This window comes from Corvus hawaiiensis, chromosome 21 (genome assembly GCF_020740725.1).
Source record: "Corvus hawaiiensis isolate bCorHaw1 chromosome 21, bCorHaw1.pri.cur, whole genome shotgun sequence".
Lineage (NCBI taxonomy): Eukaryota > Metazoa > Chordata > Aves > Passeriformes > Corvidae > Corvus > Corvus hawaiiensis.
Genome location: NC_063233.1, coordinates 9,548,903 through 9,565,649, shown reverse-complemented (window position 1 = coordinate 9,565,649; position 16,747 = coordinate 9,548,903). Strand labels below are relative to the sequence as shown.

At 49.3% G+C, this 16,747-nt stretch overlaps 1 protein-coding gene across 6 annotated transcripts in view; it reads left to right on the top strand.

Annotated features, from left to right (window-relative positions):
- The window catches only part of LOC125336633 (discoidin domain-containing receptor 2-like), a 50,871-nt gene that overhangs the window by 12,742 nt on the left and 21,382 nt on the right, over positions 1-16,747 (top strand). For 2 of the 6 annotated variants that reach the window (XM_048325404.1, XM_048325407.1), the window contains exons 2-3: positions 13,148-13,285; positions 15,311-15,413. In XM_048325404.1, coding sequence (XP_048181361.1) covers positions 13,222-13,285; positions 15,311-15,413 — 167 coding nt within the window. In that variant the 5' untranslated portion in view covers positions 13,148-13,221. Of the gene's footprint in view, positions 1-3,210; positions 3,395-4,112; positions 4,182-10,218; positions 10,317-13,147; positions 13,286-15,310; positions 15,414-16,747 lie in introns of those variants that run through there. The other 4 variants (XM_048325405.1, XM_048325409.1, XM_048325403.1 and 1 more) reach the window with 4 other exon arrangements.

Here is a 16,747-nt window from a genome sequence, read left to right as displayed (position 1 = left end):
TTTTGTCCCTTTCCCTCTGCAGGAGCCTTGTGCTGGGTACAGAGGAGGGATCCCCTCAGGTGTTCAAGGCCATCAGACTGTCTTGAGCTGTTTGTGTAGCTGCCTTCACATCAGTGTCAACACAATCACAGGTGTTCACTCATTTATTTCTCCCAGTGCCACCTGACTGGGGGTGGCTTGGGGTCAGCAAAAGACAACTTCCTGATCCCAATGTGATCAGCTCACCAGTTCATCACCCATAAATTCCTAATTCCTGCCTTTCTGCTCAGCATAATGGGTTATTTTTAAGCACTGGGAGAAAAAAAAAAATTGGAAACCCTTTCAAGTCATTACTCTGTGCTTTGTGAGTTCACCTCTTATCTCTTGGAGTGCATTTGGAATATTTCTGGGATTCACATTATATAGATGCCTTAAACCCAACGAATTTGGCCTGCATTGGGATAAACAAGCTTTTGTGCCTAAATTTGTATGTGGAATTTAGTATGTGCTGATGGGTGTTCATCTGTTAACTGGATGGATCTTTTCCAAAGCCAAACAGAATCTGTTGGAGAAACTCTCATGATGCCAGCTCTGGCCTGAGCTGGGTCCTGCTCCTTTCTGCTCCCTCGCCTTTTAGGAACCTGCCTGTGCTGTGCAAAGCTGTCCTGTGCACAACCAAAACAGGGTCTGTTGATGTTATTCCTGGTCCTTTGAGAAGATGACTTAGTGGTCACATGTGCTGCTATGAGGTCATTAGGAAGTCTCTCAAATACCCAATTTGAGAAGCAGTGATGCTATTGCAGAAGTATGCTCGCTCTGCGATGTGAGATGCAAAACTCTCCAAAGAACTTGAGTTTGCAATAGCTCTGAGTGGGATCTGTTATTGTGCATATTTGGGCTCATTCCAGTAAAAGAAAAAAAAAAAAGACTGTTTTCTGCTTTGCTTTATCCCTCGATTGATTAGTGGATGTGTACTGTGGGATCAAGTTACATCTCAGAGGGCATCCAGCAGAGAGCCTTTTTCTGTGCTGAACTGCTCAAGTGAGTCTGACTGCAAGGTCAGCAGTTTTCCAGCAGTGTTTTGTGCCTCCACAGCAATGTCCTTCCCCAGGGAAAGGAGCTCCTCAGATCTGTTTGTGAGTTGAGCCATTGCTCTTCCCAACACCACAGGGAAATCGGGAGTGTTTTCTAGACTCTTGATGTTGTTTCTGTGATATGCATCTGCTTTGATGCTTTTATTGATGCCACTCCTGGACTCCCTGTTCCTGGATGTCCAGTGTTTCCCACTGCCACAAACTGCTCTGTGTCTTGCAAAGGGAATTGTTTTGGTCCCAGTTTACCCCAGGGGCCTGTATCCAGCTTGGTTCCCATGTACCATTATGTTCTCAGGGCAGGCATCCTTGTTTTGGGAGGACAGTGCCTTGGGAGGGCATTATCAGAATGAGCAACACCCTTTTGGATCAGGCAGAAAGGGATCTGCTGTCTTCCCACATCCACCCTACTGCTGGTCGTGTCCCAAACCATTTATGAGCCTCAGGGACTGTCCCATCCCTCTGTGCTGATTAACTCACTGATGCATGGAAAAATTACCAAGGGGACAAAAAAGAAAACAGTTTTCTGTTCTCAGAACAGAGGTGGATTGTGTGGCTGGGATGGGGTAGGGAGGCAGGGAGCAAAATGGAAGCAAGGTGTCATCTGAGTGCGTGTCTGACCACATCTTGCAGCTCACAGCTGTATTTTTCAGCTGGGACTTAATGTGGGCACAGTGTGCTTCATGTCTGCTTCCCTTTTTCCTATGGGATACCCAAAACACCTGCTGCTTCTGCTGAGGCTTTGCAGTGATTCCTGCTGGAAGCTGCTGTAGCCTGTGGGATTCTGCAGGATGGGCTAAATGGCTGCTGCCCCCTCTCTTCAGCCTTCTGCTGTGGAGTCCCCGTGAGTCCTGTACAATGCTGGCTCCACTTCCCACCCTGGCTCTGCTGTCCCAGCCCTGCACTGCTGGCCTTGGGACGAGTCTTAGCCCTGCCAGGTGTGTGAGTGAGACATTGCAGCCCTTCCCTTGCTGAGCAGCTCCCTTGCAGGAGGCAGGCTGGCACCTGCATTTCCTAGCAGGCAGGGTCAGCACATTCCTTCTGCTCTCTGGTCTCCCTGTGCTGCTGTGGTTCGTGCTGGGGTTGAATCCCAGCTCTCAGATGTTCCTCTCAAACCCCAGTGCCCTTGTCACCCAGGTGAGCGTGGCCCCATCCTGCTGTGCCCTCCAGGGCTCTCCAGTGGCTGGGGCAGCAGAGCCCACGTGGGCAGGGATGTCAGGGGGTGGAAGGGCTTTGCGGGGCTGTGCAGCCCAAGAGCGGTTTTGTAGCTCCTGTGGCGGGTTTGGGTGGTCTCACAGAGTGTCACAACCTGCTGGCCCTGTGCCCAGCTCAGTGTGTCTTGCTGCAGCCCTGCTTGTCCAGTCATCATGGAGCCACCTGCTCGTGATGTTCCCACTGTCACCCTTGGTAATTACCTCCCCTGAAGTGCCACAGCCTGGTTTGAGTTCTGCATTTCCCCTCAATTTCTGTATTTTTAGAGCAAAGGTACTGAGTGTGATGTGCTGTTCTCAGACAGCTGCATTGGTGACCTCCACTCCTGTGGGGCCCTGAGCTGAGGAAAGCAATGGGGTGAGCTGTTGTGATGAACATGCAGAGAGCCCTGGTGTCACAGCTGGGCTCTCCCTCTTCCAGGAAAGACTTTGGAAGCACAAGTCCAAATGTCTGAGAAGTGCTCGGGGTTATAATAATTCTGTTGGCTGGGCTTGCTAATAAATGACTAGTTCTGTCTCTGCTTTTTACCTTTCCCCATGGATGGCACAGGCTGGAGAAGATGAAGGTGAGGAGCGGTGATGTTCCTGCCGGGATTCTCCCGGCGAGCGCAGGCAGCTGCGTTACACCAGGAGGTGCAGGCTGGCTCTGCGGTGCCTGGCCTGCCCCTGGGACTACACAGGCCTTGCTTCCTGAGCAGGAGAGCTGCTTTATGTTGTGGTTTTACTAAATGAATTCAAAGCTTGGCCTTCCTCCAGGCAAAGTCTGGGCCAGGTGCCAGCGGAGCAGCCCCCAGGGAGAGCACTGGAGCAAGGAGGGGCCAACAGCAGGGAAGAGCAGAGGAATCCAAGAAGGCAGATTTGCCTAGAAAACAGCTCTGTTTCCATCTGCTGGGTCAGGAGTTGCTATAGGAACTGGGATGATAGAGGCAGGGCCATCTCCTGGGCCTGTCTGTGTGTGCGGAAGGAGGGAGGAGTTACTCAAGTTTGAACATATCATGTGTGTGCTGGTGGAAAGTTGCAAGGAATGTTGAAACTACAGCCTGGCTCAACCTGTGGAGTTCCAAAGAGACATGGCAGTTGTTCCCTCTGCTCAGGAGACCCTGGCAGAGGCAGGTAGGGTCCTTCTAGCTTAACCTGGCTCTCAGCTTGGGATCAGCTCTCTCCCTTCTCTCCCCTTGTGTTTCTTTCCTTGGATAAAGCCTTTGGAGACTTTCTGGGAGTGGTGGAGAGGTTTGTGGAGGTGGCGATGCTGGGAGGCGAAGGCTTTGCTCCTTGGGCTGGTAGGGAGAAGGTGGCTCTTCCCACCCCGTTTTCCCTCCTGCAGCTCTGAGAGGGTTCACAAATTGTGGGTATTCCCTCAGGGATGTGTGCCTGGGCACCTCTGGGACATGCAGGGTGTTTTGTGGGCACAAATGTGATGCTGGCTGGGGGGTTCTGGGCAGAAGTGGTTTCTGGGGCTCTCAGGGAGCTCGTGCAGTGTTTGAGCTCTGAGGTGCTGCTGAGATGTGCCAGGGCTGAGGCTGGGACAGATGTGCAGAAACTGGAGCTGGCAGCAAGTGCCTTGTGGGCAGTGGGAAGGTGGGGGAATGTTCTCCTGTCCCCTGAGCCCCAGCAGCTCCTGCCCTGCACAAGCTGGGGGTGTGCATTGCCTATGTTCACTCACCTCCTCTCTGGAGGAGAGGCAGACCCTGTCCCCTCCTGAAGCACCTACTGCAATTTTGGCCACCGTCAAAATTTTCAGGCTCCCATTTACCCTGAAACATGGGAGTATGAGTATGCAGCCCCTCCAGGTGAAATCTGATTTATTTCCTCAGTAAACCCATTTTTTCAGGTGCTGAGAACTTTCCAAAATAGCTGTGTTTCCACCAAGAGTGTTCTGGGGTCGCTCACTGCTCCACAGGTATTTCTTTAATAGGTTTGGCTGAAATTTCATCTGCTTTTTTTGTGTCACAGTAGATAATCTCTTAAAAAAAAGAAAAAGAAAAAGGTGGGTAGTGTTGTTTTTCTTTTTGAGAAGCTGCACAATAAGCTGCTGAAAACTGAAATGTGATCTCTATCCACAGAGGCAGAGCTTGCCAAACTGGCTGGGATCACAGCCCACCTACTCAGGCACCCATCTTATCACAGGCACAGGAAAGCCCCAGAGCCTGAGTGCAGCCAGCTGTGGAATAACCTGCCCGTGTAGAAGATAACTTTCTGGCCACATTAATTACTGGTTTGCTTATGGCTGGCTAGAGGAAAATTTATCTCCAGTGTGCTCGCTTTCACTCTGTTAATGGAATTGCAGATGTTCTTATTATGGAGATCTACTTCCAATGTTTTATTGAATTACTCCCACATTGCTCTGTGGCAATATGTCCCAGAGGCTCAATGCACATGGTATGCTGTGGAATTTCATTTCCTCAGTTTTAATTTGTTGTTTTTTAATTTTAGTTCACTTTCAATATGGAAAAGAGGTAAATGGGGTCCTTTTTTTTTTTTTTTTGGTTTAGGCATCATTGTTTTACATGTTTCTTTTTTCCCCTCTCATCTCTCCTGTTTCTCTTGCCTTTGCCTCAATACCAGGATTTTCCTACTGCTACCTGCCTTATGTGTAATTGCTAAATCTTATTACATCTCTGTGGGCTTCTGTTTTTTGTTCTGTCTTGAGAAAATTTAATCAGAATTGGTCATTCTGCCTTGCCCAAGCTGTGAAATGCTGCTTGAGCTTTTTCTGTGTTCTTGGCTTCTCCTTTGTTTATAAGCAGAACATTTGGTTTGATTGCTTGAAATACATTGTGGTAAGCAAATATCTTCTCTGTCTCTAGTCATGGTAGGTATTTTGCTGGACTGTTTAATTAATGGCAACTTTATCTCTGTACATGGGGAGTTAAATTTTATCTTGCAGAGCTGTACTAGTAAATAGTAAACCCAGTGGAACATGGCTGGACCTGCGTGGAAATCCTCACTGGAGTCTCCGGGCTCGGTGCTGTGGTTTCAGGTGATGTGTGAGTGTTGCCACTCACTGCTCCCATCTCTGCCAGGCACTTCATAAATTAAACTTTAAAACCACTTTGGGTCGTAAACAAAGTTTGCTCAAGCCAAATGCAACAGCTGTGTGTACCCAGACTTGGCTGCCTTGGCTGGAGGTTGTGCTCAGCCTCTGGAGAAATGGTACCCACTGAGGTCACAGCCTGTGTTGTCTCCTCTGGCTCCTGGGGTGCTGTGGGAGGGCTGGAGCACTTCCCCCTCGCTGCATTTTGGTATTTGGAGTTATTGCAATCTGTGGAATGCAGTGAGGGATGATAAGTTATTCTTCTTTCTCATATTGGAAAAGCTTTTTCAAGTCAGTATCTTCCTGTGGCTGTAGGGCATGGCTCTTCACTTTTATTAACATTTTTGGTGATGCTGGAGCAGAGCCCATAATGCTCCTCCAGCAAAGGGGCTCTGTGCCAGCTACAGGTGCTCTGAGTTTTATTTTTACAGATATGAAGAGCAATTGCAAAACTCATAAAACACAGCTTTTGAGAATATCATCATTTCTGTGGTGGTTTGATGGAGACTGGATGGGCAGCTCAATTAGCAGATGTTCCAAAATCCTGTTTCTGGTTTGATTTTCACTGAACTCTCTTAGCATTTGGCTTCCACCCTTGCAAAAATCAGCAGTTCTCAGGTACTACTGCAGCTCTATGCAACTGTTTTCTTCTCTTCTGGTTTTGCAAAGAGTTTGCCCCAGTAATCATGTTTTAGCTTTTAAATAGGTTCAGCTATGAGCAATTAGCAAAACAGAGGTTGTAGGTAAGGACCAGTTACTGTAAAGTCAGTATTTTTGAAGGTAGGCAGTTGATAAGGAAAGCTAAAGATAACAGAAACAGCACAGCAAATATATCATGGGGCAGTGAGAAATATTTTAATATCTGTATAACAAAATTAATTTAATCAGCAGTGATTATATTGTTGGGAAAGGTTAAACCTGATTGCTGATAACAATGCAGAGAAGTAAAACATTTCTTTCCCATTTTTGTGGAGAAGCTGGATGATGTTCTCTCAGAATATCTTCCGTTGCACTGGTGACCAGGGAGGGTGTTAAACGCAAGATAACATTTCAAAGTCTTTTGAAACTTGAGCAACATTGGGACTTGTTTGTTTAAAATTAATTGGCAAATCAGCTTTCTGAATCCTGGCTGCCAATTTGTAATAAATCTGGGAAGACCAAAGGAGTTCCAGAAGTTTGGGAAAACATAAATGTTGTAGCAGTGTTTTAAAACAGAGAAGGGAGCAGGTAACCAGCAGGCAGTGGAGACCAGCCTCTGTCACATTAAAGGAGGAGCTTGCTCAGCAATCCCTGTGCTCTGATGGAAAGCTTTATTGAGATTCCTGCACTGGTTGCCAAAAGTAGCTGCATTGACATCCTATACCTGGATCCTGAGGGATCCAACCCTGCTGTTGACCAAAGGCTGCTGCTCCCAGGAGGCAGAAGAGGCTTTGCTTTGAGAGCAGGAGTGTGTTGGATCCCCTGGGCAGGGACTGATCCCTGGCATGTCCTTCATGTTTTCCTGGATGCCTCAGCATGGCTGGTGGGCTCTGAGCTGAGAAACACCCACCTGAGCAGTTTTGGTGGGCTCTGATCCTTGTCCCCTGTGCCAGGGGGGCAGAGTCTGTCTCCCTGTCGCTCGTCAGCACTGTGTTGAACAAGCTGATTTAGAAAGTGCCACCTGATACCCCTCAAAAATAGTTACCAGTGGGAATGTGATCCCTGCACTCTGTAAGCAGAGGGCTGTGGAGTCGTGCTCCTGCCACTCTGACACCAGTAGGGGACAAACTCAGTTATTCCCAAGTTTCCCTGTGAACAAGCCAGTGGGAGTCACAGCAAAATCTGAGTAGAGCTGTCCCACTGCCTGGAGGGAGCCTCTGTGCCGCCAGAGAGAAACTTAGGAGAAAATATTAAGTAAATTAGTACTGAAACTTGGCTTCCCTGAGCAGGAGCCAGGGTGGTTTAGCTGGGACAAGAGGAAGCTCTGGGATACCCAAGAGCAGATTATCAAGGAGGTGCATAGCAGGAGGATTGACAGCGATTGTCAGCTGAAATAACAGGAAGTTCTGCCTTGGAATAAAGAGGGATAAAGTTTTCTCTCTGCAGACGGTCGAGCAGTGGGAGATATTGTCCAGAGAGGTGGGGGAGCCTCCATCCTTGGGAGCTTTTAAGACACAGCTAGGCAAAGCCCTGCACAGGCTGCTCTGACATTGGTGCTAACCCTGCTTGGAGCAGGAGGTGGGATTAGATGCTCTCCTGGGGATCTCCTCCAGCCCAAATAATTCTTCGACTCAGGAACCTGATCTCCTTCTGAGTGCAAGTTTGAGCGTGGTTAAGTAAAAGGTTATGGTGGAGCCCCCTGAGAATGGGGAGGGAGGAAGGTGGTTTCGATTGAGTGCTCTTAATACCCCATCTGTCATCTCTGTGGTTAACGTGTCGTGGGGATGGTTGCTATGTGAGACTCTGCAGTGGAAGATTGTAGGTCTTGAGAGGAATTGCTGACTTGTAGCTGATATATTTTAAGGATTGTTTAAAAAAAAAAAAAAAAAAGCAAAAAGCTGGAGAGAGATGCCAGTGTGAAGGAACAGTGAAATTGTCACTGTGCTGGGTGCTCTTTGGGCCTGTCAGGGTGGGAAGGAAGCTCTGGAAAGGGGCAGAAAGGGACACTGCTGCTTGGGCAGGGAGAAGGGAGGTACTTGGAACTGCTGGTTTTGTGCATGGTCTTGTTTCCCTGCCACTACAGGAACAGCGGCACTGGAGCCTGGAGTTGGGAACTGGGAACTAGAGCCTCTGCAGCTGAGGGGATGATGTGTATTTTGGAGGGTGTGCTGGAGGCTCCCCTGCCCCTGCTCTGGGTGGGGGGTTCCCGGGGAATGTCCATGTCCTGAGCAGGGGGCCTAGCAGGTCTGGCTTGGGTCATGGGAAGTGTTTCCAGGTTCCTCAGTTGAGATGAGCAGAGTTCCCATGCCCTGGGTTGGTGGGGAAGCTTTGGTTTTGGTTTAGCTGAGCTAAACCCCACCATTGTGGTGCAGTGGATTTGCATTTCCTTATCTTTGGCTTTGTCTTTCTAATGGTTTCTAATCTTGGCTTTGTTACTTGGATGGATTAAATTACATTTAATGCATGTTCAATTATCTCCAAGTCTGGTTTTGTGACAGAAGTGCTCTGGGCAGTTTTACAAACTGAGGACACCCCACTCCTGCAGGACTGGCTGACAGGCAGTGGGAAAAAGCTGGAGGATTTATTGGTCTTGTGCAGAAACACCGGCACCTCTCTGGGCTGTAGCTGAGGCACTGCCTCATGTTTGAGTCCACGGGCTGAAGCTCCTCCAAGTGTTAAATGCTGTGGCGTGGGTGACCAGAGTGCTGTTTTTCTCCTAAAATCTAGCAGGAGTGAGCTGTCACTTTCTTCATAACCCCATTAAGATGTTTGGTTACAACATGGAAAATGAGGCTCAAACCCTCCTCAGCCTCAGGGCAGGACTATCCCCCACCTCTTAAGAGGGTGACCACAAAGTACACCCAGACCTCGATTCTTTCCTCTGCCACTGCCTCAGGCCCAGCTCTGTGATGTCCCCGTCCCCACCCCAGGTGCCACTCCTGAATATTGTCCTTTTAGTCCCACATTCATGTCTCTTCCAACAGGTCTCCTAATGCCACCTCAAAGATTATACTGGAGCCTATTCCTGTCTCAATTTCCCTGTTCCTGCGATTTACTTCTCACAGGTATCTTCATTAACCCAACCTTTTCACCTAAAATCTGTTTGCTTTTATCTGTCCAGCCTTGTTGCTGCTCTGGACATCACTTTGTGGTGTCACTATTTCTGCCCAGTGTCCCCCACCGTGTTCCTAACATTACAATGGGTTTTTCCTCTTTCTGACCATCTCTGTTGGTGCCTAAATCCAAAATCTCCTGCTGTAGCCTTGCACCTCGTGCCAGGATCTTGCTGGCCCTGCCCAGCTGCCCTGTTACTCTGACACGATGATTTTTGATGTCCCTGTTGGCACTTGGTTTGTCCAGGTGCCACCCACGTGTCGTGCAGAGACCTCTCCATTGCTGCCTGGTAGATTGAATCCAGGGAGAGAGAAACCACACTCTGAGTCCACCTGAGGGGAAATTTGTTGCCTTCTTTTCACACAGGGCTCCTGCTCAGGCGGCGTGGCGTGGTCCATCCTTCACCCTCCAGCAGCTCTGCTGGAGTGGGTGGCCATATTTTTTCAGTCTTGTGCCAGTATTAGAATTGCAAACTGACCAGAACATTTTAAAAGGTGATCAGAATTCTTTCTGCTAAGTGTTTTTATCACCAAATTCTGTTTTGTCCAAGCTGGAGCTGTGTGGGCTCCAGGGGAGGACTGCTGGGTCTTGGGTCTCTCAGATTAACTCTGAGGCAAAGAGCAATGCTCTACCATTGTTTTGGAGCCAGAAAAATGGAAATTACACTTCCCAGCCTCTTGTTTCTTCAAACATCAGATATTGCTGCAGTTATTAGCTTTGCTGCTTCCTCCTTGAATTCCTTTAGGAATGCTAGGAGATGCCATCTGATTGTTCCTGGACCTCTTCTGGGGATGACTTGATTTAGGATAGATCCTCCTGTCCTGCACAGGGCTCTGTGTGTGATTCACTCTGTGTCTTGCCCATGACCGTGGAGTTTCTTGGCGCGGCTCTGGGCATCTGGAATGGGATTCCTGCAGCAAACCCTCCGGTCCCACTCCGGGGTAACGATCTGCAAAGGAACCAGTTAAAACAAATGCCTGTTTCAGTTGGGATCCAGAGAGGCTTGCAAACGTGCCAGACCTCCGTAATGGATCTCTGGAGGGAGAACAGTACCTGGAGGAGCTCCAAGTCCCACCTTCTTCATGCACATCACTAAAGAATAGCTCCCTCCTGTGCTCGCTGAGCCATTCTGTGCCGGGGACAGCACTGGGTCACAGCCAGCTGCTTCTCTGTGGAGGCACGGACTGGCTTTTCAGGCATGGTATCTGCGAGTTTATTGGGGAAAAGTGCCCTCTTTTGCATTTCTTGGTGAGTTTTTCAACAAGTAGATTTTTTTTTTTCCACTCTCCCAATGATTGTAACAGGATTTTATTCTCCTGCAGCCAGCTGTTAGCAATTAGCAACTTGATCCAGTCGGGCTTGGGAACAGAGTTTAACACTTTCTTGCCTCTCAGAGGATGTTGCTAATCCTGTTTTTGCTGGTTTCAGGCTTGTGCTGTAGTTTTGGCACTTGGTGTGTATGTGTGGGCAGGGTGGGAAGATAGGCGTGAGTACAGCAAAGGACTCTAATGCAGCTGAAAGAAAAGTATTGAGCCATTTACACAGCAAAAGTCCTTAGTAAAATGATTTCCAAGCAGTTTGTGCAAAGGGTTGTATTTAGGAGTAATTCCAGTGTGTCCTAGCTTTGGGAAGTGTGCAGTTTGGGAGTCCAGTCTACTCCTGGCTGAGATTAAGACTCAGCACCAATCAACACCAGTAGTTCTTCGAGCAGTGATTTCTGCAGTTGGAGCTCCTGAGTGGGGCTGAACCTCCTTCAAAATGTTTCACCCTCCAAAGGGGTGAAAACCACTCTTGGTGACCGTGCTTAGAACAGCAGCTGCTGTGGAGCACTAAAAGATGAGAAATGGCCTTGTTTGCTCCCTCAGTGCATCACCTCTCCCAGGACTCACTGACAGGCACTTTGTGGTGGTCCAGGACTGGGAACCAAATGTGATGGGAAAAACAAATCCAGCAGAACCTGAACCAGCTGCTGAAGTCCCTGTGCAGGGCTGAGCTGCTGGGAACAGTTCACCACTGCCACATAGAAAGGTGAGAATTCATGTTACCAAACTGCGAGTGACAGGACTAGTCCAGACCAGCCTTTTCCTCTGTCAACAGCAGAGACACATCCAGAGAGGATTCATCCTGCTTGTCTTGGATACTGTTTAGGCAAAGGCCAAATTTGAAGTTAAAGCCTTGATGTTGATGACAGGTCCCTTTCTCAGGTACTGTGGCAGGACTGTCTCCCCTAGTGCTGAACTCTGCAGTTCCCTTTGCAGGTCTGGCTTTGGGAGCTCCCAGGACACCTTGGCAAATCACCTGCATAAATGAACACCCACCAAGTCTGTCTTCAAACTCTGCCCCAAAACTGTCTTTACAAAGTCTGCCTCCACTTGAGTACATGATGTCTCTTCTCTGTGGGAGTTGCAGCCTGCCCTGGGATGGTGGGAATCGCTGTGTTTTCATCAGCGATCACCTCCTTCCATTCCAGGGGGAGAGGATGACCTTGGATGCACAAACAGCTGGAGAGTGCTTGGTCAAAACCTCTTCTGTGGTCGCCAGACCCTCCTGCTGAGACCTGGGCTTGTGCTTTGCTTTTGCAGGCTCACCACAGGGGATGCCACGGGATCACAGCTCCTTCCCAGCTCTGGCCAGGGTGCTCATGTGGGAATCAGGAGGTGGCTGAAGCAGGAGGCACCTGGTGATTTTAAGGTGTTCTTTGGTTGCCTGGCTGGGTACAGCACGGCACAGCCACAGCCATTATTAGCTCCCCCTCCTGCCTGCATGTTTGGCTTCCTTCCCAAGAAGGCCCTTAGTTGTTTTTCAGGCTCAGAGCCATCTTTTCTGTTGGAATCCAGCAGGGACAATGGCCAGTAGCATATCCTTAGGAAAGAGAATAAAAACAGGGCAAGCTCCAGTGATTCTAACCCCGATTTAGCTTCTGGGCGTCCAGCAATCTGCGGCTGGGGGATTTCCCGAGCCAAAGGTTTTACCTTTGGATTTAAGAAGCTGTGGTGTATCTGTCTATTGTGAATGTATCCAGTTCCTTGGGTATCCACGGCAACTCAGGGCTGTGACTTGTACAGTTTAATTATGTTGGGTGGGAAAAGAGAGCCTTTTGTTACCAACCTCTGAGCTAATGGCATCTGATGCTCCTGCATGCATGCCTGCACTGGCACAGTGATGGGCCCTTTTATAGCCTCTCCTCCTTTGCTAACAAATCCCAACAATCAACGTTGCCTTTTTACTACCATTCCGAGGATTCTTGAGCAAACACCCTCTGGTCCTGGCAACTTTACATTTATTGATTTGTTCTGTTTTCTTTTCTCCTGGCATTCCATTATGAGACAGAGCCTCTGCAAAGTTATCCTCCAGGGTGGGAGCCTCCCGAGGCTCTTTGTAGTGAATGTGGACACAAAGAATTCGCCTAGCTGCTGATCTGACCTCCTGTTCCTTTAGGTGTTATCATGGCTTTCCGATGAAATCGCCAGTGTTTAAGCCCTTTTCATTTTCCAAACAGGAAATGAAGCGTGCTCGCCCGTGTGAGTGCACATGCACTTTTGGCAGCAGTGGGGATGTGCAGGGAGAGGTTATTTTCACCCTGTTTTGGACCTTTATCTTAAGGTTGTGTGGCAACTTCCAAGGTGCCCGCTTGGCTACTTGGTGCCAAGGTAGAGGTGGATAAAGCCTGCTTGTGGAGCCAGGTTCATTTGTAGCTGCAGTTTCACTACTTGTTAATTTAGTAAGGAAAGTGAAGAATTGATATGGGAGAGATTCCTTTGAGGGAGATTACGTTGTACTGGACTTGTTTAAGAGCAGTTAAGGGGGTCCATTCATCTGCCCAGGAGCCATGGCAGCCAAGGGCCTGGGAGATGGGTTGCATTGGTAGCTTTAGGGCTGATGTAAACAGTCAAGTGATCGTTGGTTCTTCACGAAATTTCTGATCTGGTGATGAGCAGAGCAGGGCTGAGGTCAAAGACACTCTTGAAGGCAGGGAAGATTGCCCAGCCTGTCACGAGGCAATGACACACAGCAACCCTACAGCACAGAGAAGTCCTCTCTCTGGAGGACTCATCCTCTCTCTCTGCTTTGTCTTTCAGAGATGTAGATGGCAGCTGCTGCCTTTGAAGGACTCGCACCCGTCTGACCCTGCGCAGCATCTCCGGTTGCTACCATGATCTTCTGCATGTTGCTGCTGGCCTCCCTGCCCGAGCCCTCTGGCACCGAAGTCAACCCTGGTAGGGAGCTGCCAGGCTGGGAGAGGACTCATCTCCCACCTTTTGTGTGCTCCTTCTCAGCCTGTCTTTGCTTCTCACGGGGACTGAGTGTAAAGGCTGCATGTGGAGATAATCACTAACATAGTTCCCCAATGTCCTCTGGACTGAGATGTTCCCAGACAGTTGTGCTGGATTGGGACACTCTCCTGGCAGTCCCAGGAAGCCCCAGGCACATGGACATCCTCCTTTCTCTGCCCACCCAGGCCTGTCTTGAGCTCTGAATATCCCTGCACTGCTCTGACTTGTGTGGCCTGCAGAACAAACCTGGCTCCAGACTGGCTCAGAGGTTCCATGCTCGCTGTGGAGAACAAATTACCAGTTAGCAAAGCATCAGCCACAGCTCTCCAGCCAGCAAGGGGCATTCTGGAGAGAGAAGTGTGGAAGGGAAGATACAAAACCTTACCTTGCACAGAGCTAGGGTGGAGATAGGGATATGAGCCTGAGTCCCTGTGGAGGGCAGGACCTCTTATGCTGCAGCATTTGGCAAGATACGGTCATGATGACGATGGATAAGATAATGGTCTGCAATGTGTTGCAAAAATTCCTCTAATGAGGTGTTTTGAGCTGGAGACAGTCTGTGAAATAAATAAATTTAATCCTTTTCCAGCTTGGCTGAAGGTGTGGTGAGGCAGCAGTGCTGCCCTGAGGGCTTGTGCTGGCTCTGCCGGGGCTGGCTCTGTTTGTTTGGAGCCCTTTGTGGCTGGCTCTGACCCTGCTCTGGCCTGTGGATATTTGCAGAGGTTTGAGGTTGTGCTGCAACCAGCCAGAAGTGCAGTGAGGGCTGTGGGGGGACCTCAGCAGCATTCCTGGGCTCCCTGTTACACAGCATTCCCTGCACTGTGCACCCCACCACACACCCAGCGTGGAACTGGGGCTGCCGTCTGGTTCTGGTGGTTAAACCTCATGGAGAAAGGGTGATGGCAGCTGGAGGGTCAGTCCCACGCAGATTCCTTCTGATGGTGATTGGTACAGGAGTCAGTGCACCCAGAGGTGCAGGAATACCTCTTCCATGCCAGCTCCAGGGAGGTGGGTGGGCTCTGAGCACAGATCTGTGGTCCCACCCTCCTGCAGGAATCTCTTCCACCAAGAAATAACCACTCACACATCTCAGCTCTGCCTGTGACATCCTCAGGCAGCTCTGCTTCCTCAGCTGCCCCAGCTGCTCTGATGCCTCTGCCTGGAGCTGTGCCCTGCTCTTCCCAGACAGATTCCAGCACCATGGCCCAGCTGGTGCTCCTTGGCTGTGATGCCACAGGCTCCATGGGTTATCCTGACCTCCAGATCTACTCCAGGAGCAGCCTGAAGTATATCCTGCATGTCCTTATAAACCACAGGGGCTGCTGTGTGGGTGATTTCAGACCTGTGTAGCAGGGTCCTGGTGAGTCTTCTTGTCTTGCAGCAGTTGTTTGTCCCCACTGACAGATGGGCTGGGCCACCTCTCTGAGCCCCAGTGTCTCCTGAGTGCACAGTGAGTCCTGGTGGCACCTAAACAGAACCCAAGGATGGTTTTGCTCAAGATATGTGCATTTGGTGAGAGCCTCATGCTGCTTGTTTTGGTGAGAGCTGTGCCCACCCACAGAGTGCATCCTTCAGTGCCAAGGACGCTCTGGGTTCTGCTGCCAGCCCTGGGCTTGTGAACAAATGGGTTTTGCTCAGGATTGCAGGAAGACTCAGTCCCCCAGAGTCCTTCCCAGCCAGCTCTCTATCTGGCATTGCTGGACAGTGTGTGTCTGACCTTTAAATAAGGTGTGACCAGACAGGAGTCCCGCTGCAGGAGCACAAAAAGCACTTTCTGCTTTCAAATGGTGACCCCACCCTTTTGGAAAATCTCCATGTGTTTACCCACAGTTCAGCAAGAGTTGTACTGGTCTGTGGTGGGACAGGTGAGAGTGACCACACGGGCATGACAGGCTTTTCATTAAACTCGCCTGGTGATTTTAAAAGAAATGAGTGCTGATCTTCGTTTGCCTGTGTTCCCATTTGCAGCAATCTGTCGTTACCCCCTGGGGATGCACGAGGGGACCATCCGAGATGAGGACATCACTGCTTCCAGTCAGTGGTACGACTCCACAGGGCCCCAGTATGCACGGTGGGTTCACCTCTGACAACAAATTTAGTCCTTTTCCCCTCTAGATACCCAATGTGTGGTTGAGGAAGAAGATCCCCCACCCTTAAAACCTCATGTGCTGCTTCTGTATTCAATCTGGTTGGAGCACAGTGAGAGGCCAGGAGGCAATGGCAATGGTCACAGCTGTGATACAGGAAATTCTGCTTAAATATTAAGGACAAAAAATCCTTCTCCATGACAATGGAGTGGTGGGACAGGGACCCAGAGAGGTGGTGGTGTCTCAGTGTTTGGGGACCTGGCTGTACCAGGCCTTGAGCAACACAGGGTGGCCTTGGAGCTGGCCCTGCTGTGAGCAGGGGATTGGACTGGAGACTCTGAGGTTGCCTCTGACTTCCATCTTTCAGTCACTCTGTGAATAAATCTCCAAAGGATTTGTGACTTACAGGTCAGCCAGGGACAGTGCCCCTGGGATTCTTGTGGAGTGCTTTAAACTAAGTCATAGGAAATCCTTTGCAAGTATGAACATTTCAACAGCATCGTATTGAGGAAATGGGCTGTGCTCACTCTGACTCAAAAACCTTGGAAAGGCAGAGTTAAGGAATTGTTAAGCAAGCGGCTAAATGATTTTCTTCACTGTCAAGGAGGCCTACAGTCCTTATCATAAGCTTTGCTTCTTTTTTTTTTTTTTGTCATTTTATTTCTCTCAAAGCTACTAACTGATGATTCACAAAAGAGTTGCAAATGTGAATTTCCTTAGAATTGTTTGTAGTGGTGATATCAAACATTCCTACAGCTTTGGTGAAAGTCAGGTAAGAATTTCAGGTTAACTATGATACTGATATTTTTATGATGAATTCAGGCAGTCCAAAATCATAAAATTCTCCTAGTACTCAATTATTATTTTTTCTTAATATATGGTAGAGCAATGATGCTCAGTGCGCTGTGTTTTAATGGTGTTTGAACAGGCCTGTGGGTCTGAACGCTGGGAGATTTGTCCTCTGAGCATGGCTTATGTCCAGTGCTGCAAACACTCTGGGCATCACTTACCATCTGTTACCATCCTCTCTTTGCTGGGGCAGCTGGATGTCCACAGGGTGAAGGCATGAAGCTGACCTTGTTTGGTCAGAGTTGTCCCATGCAGATGTCTGTCCCTGTCACTTCAGTCACCCTTCCTGCCTTTTTTAGAGCTTCTTTTACTTGCTATTCTAGTGTTAGAAAGTCTTGCACAAACAGCTGACCAGCCAGAGATTAAAATCTCCTCTGGGCTGAGCCTTGACCTTCCGTGTCTCCTCCCGGGTACCACCTTCCCTGGTGCACTCACTGATCCCATCAGCTGGAGGTGGGGTTAGCTGTCT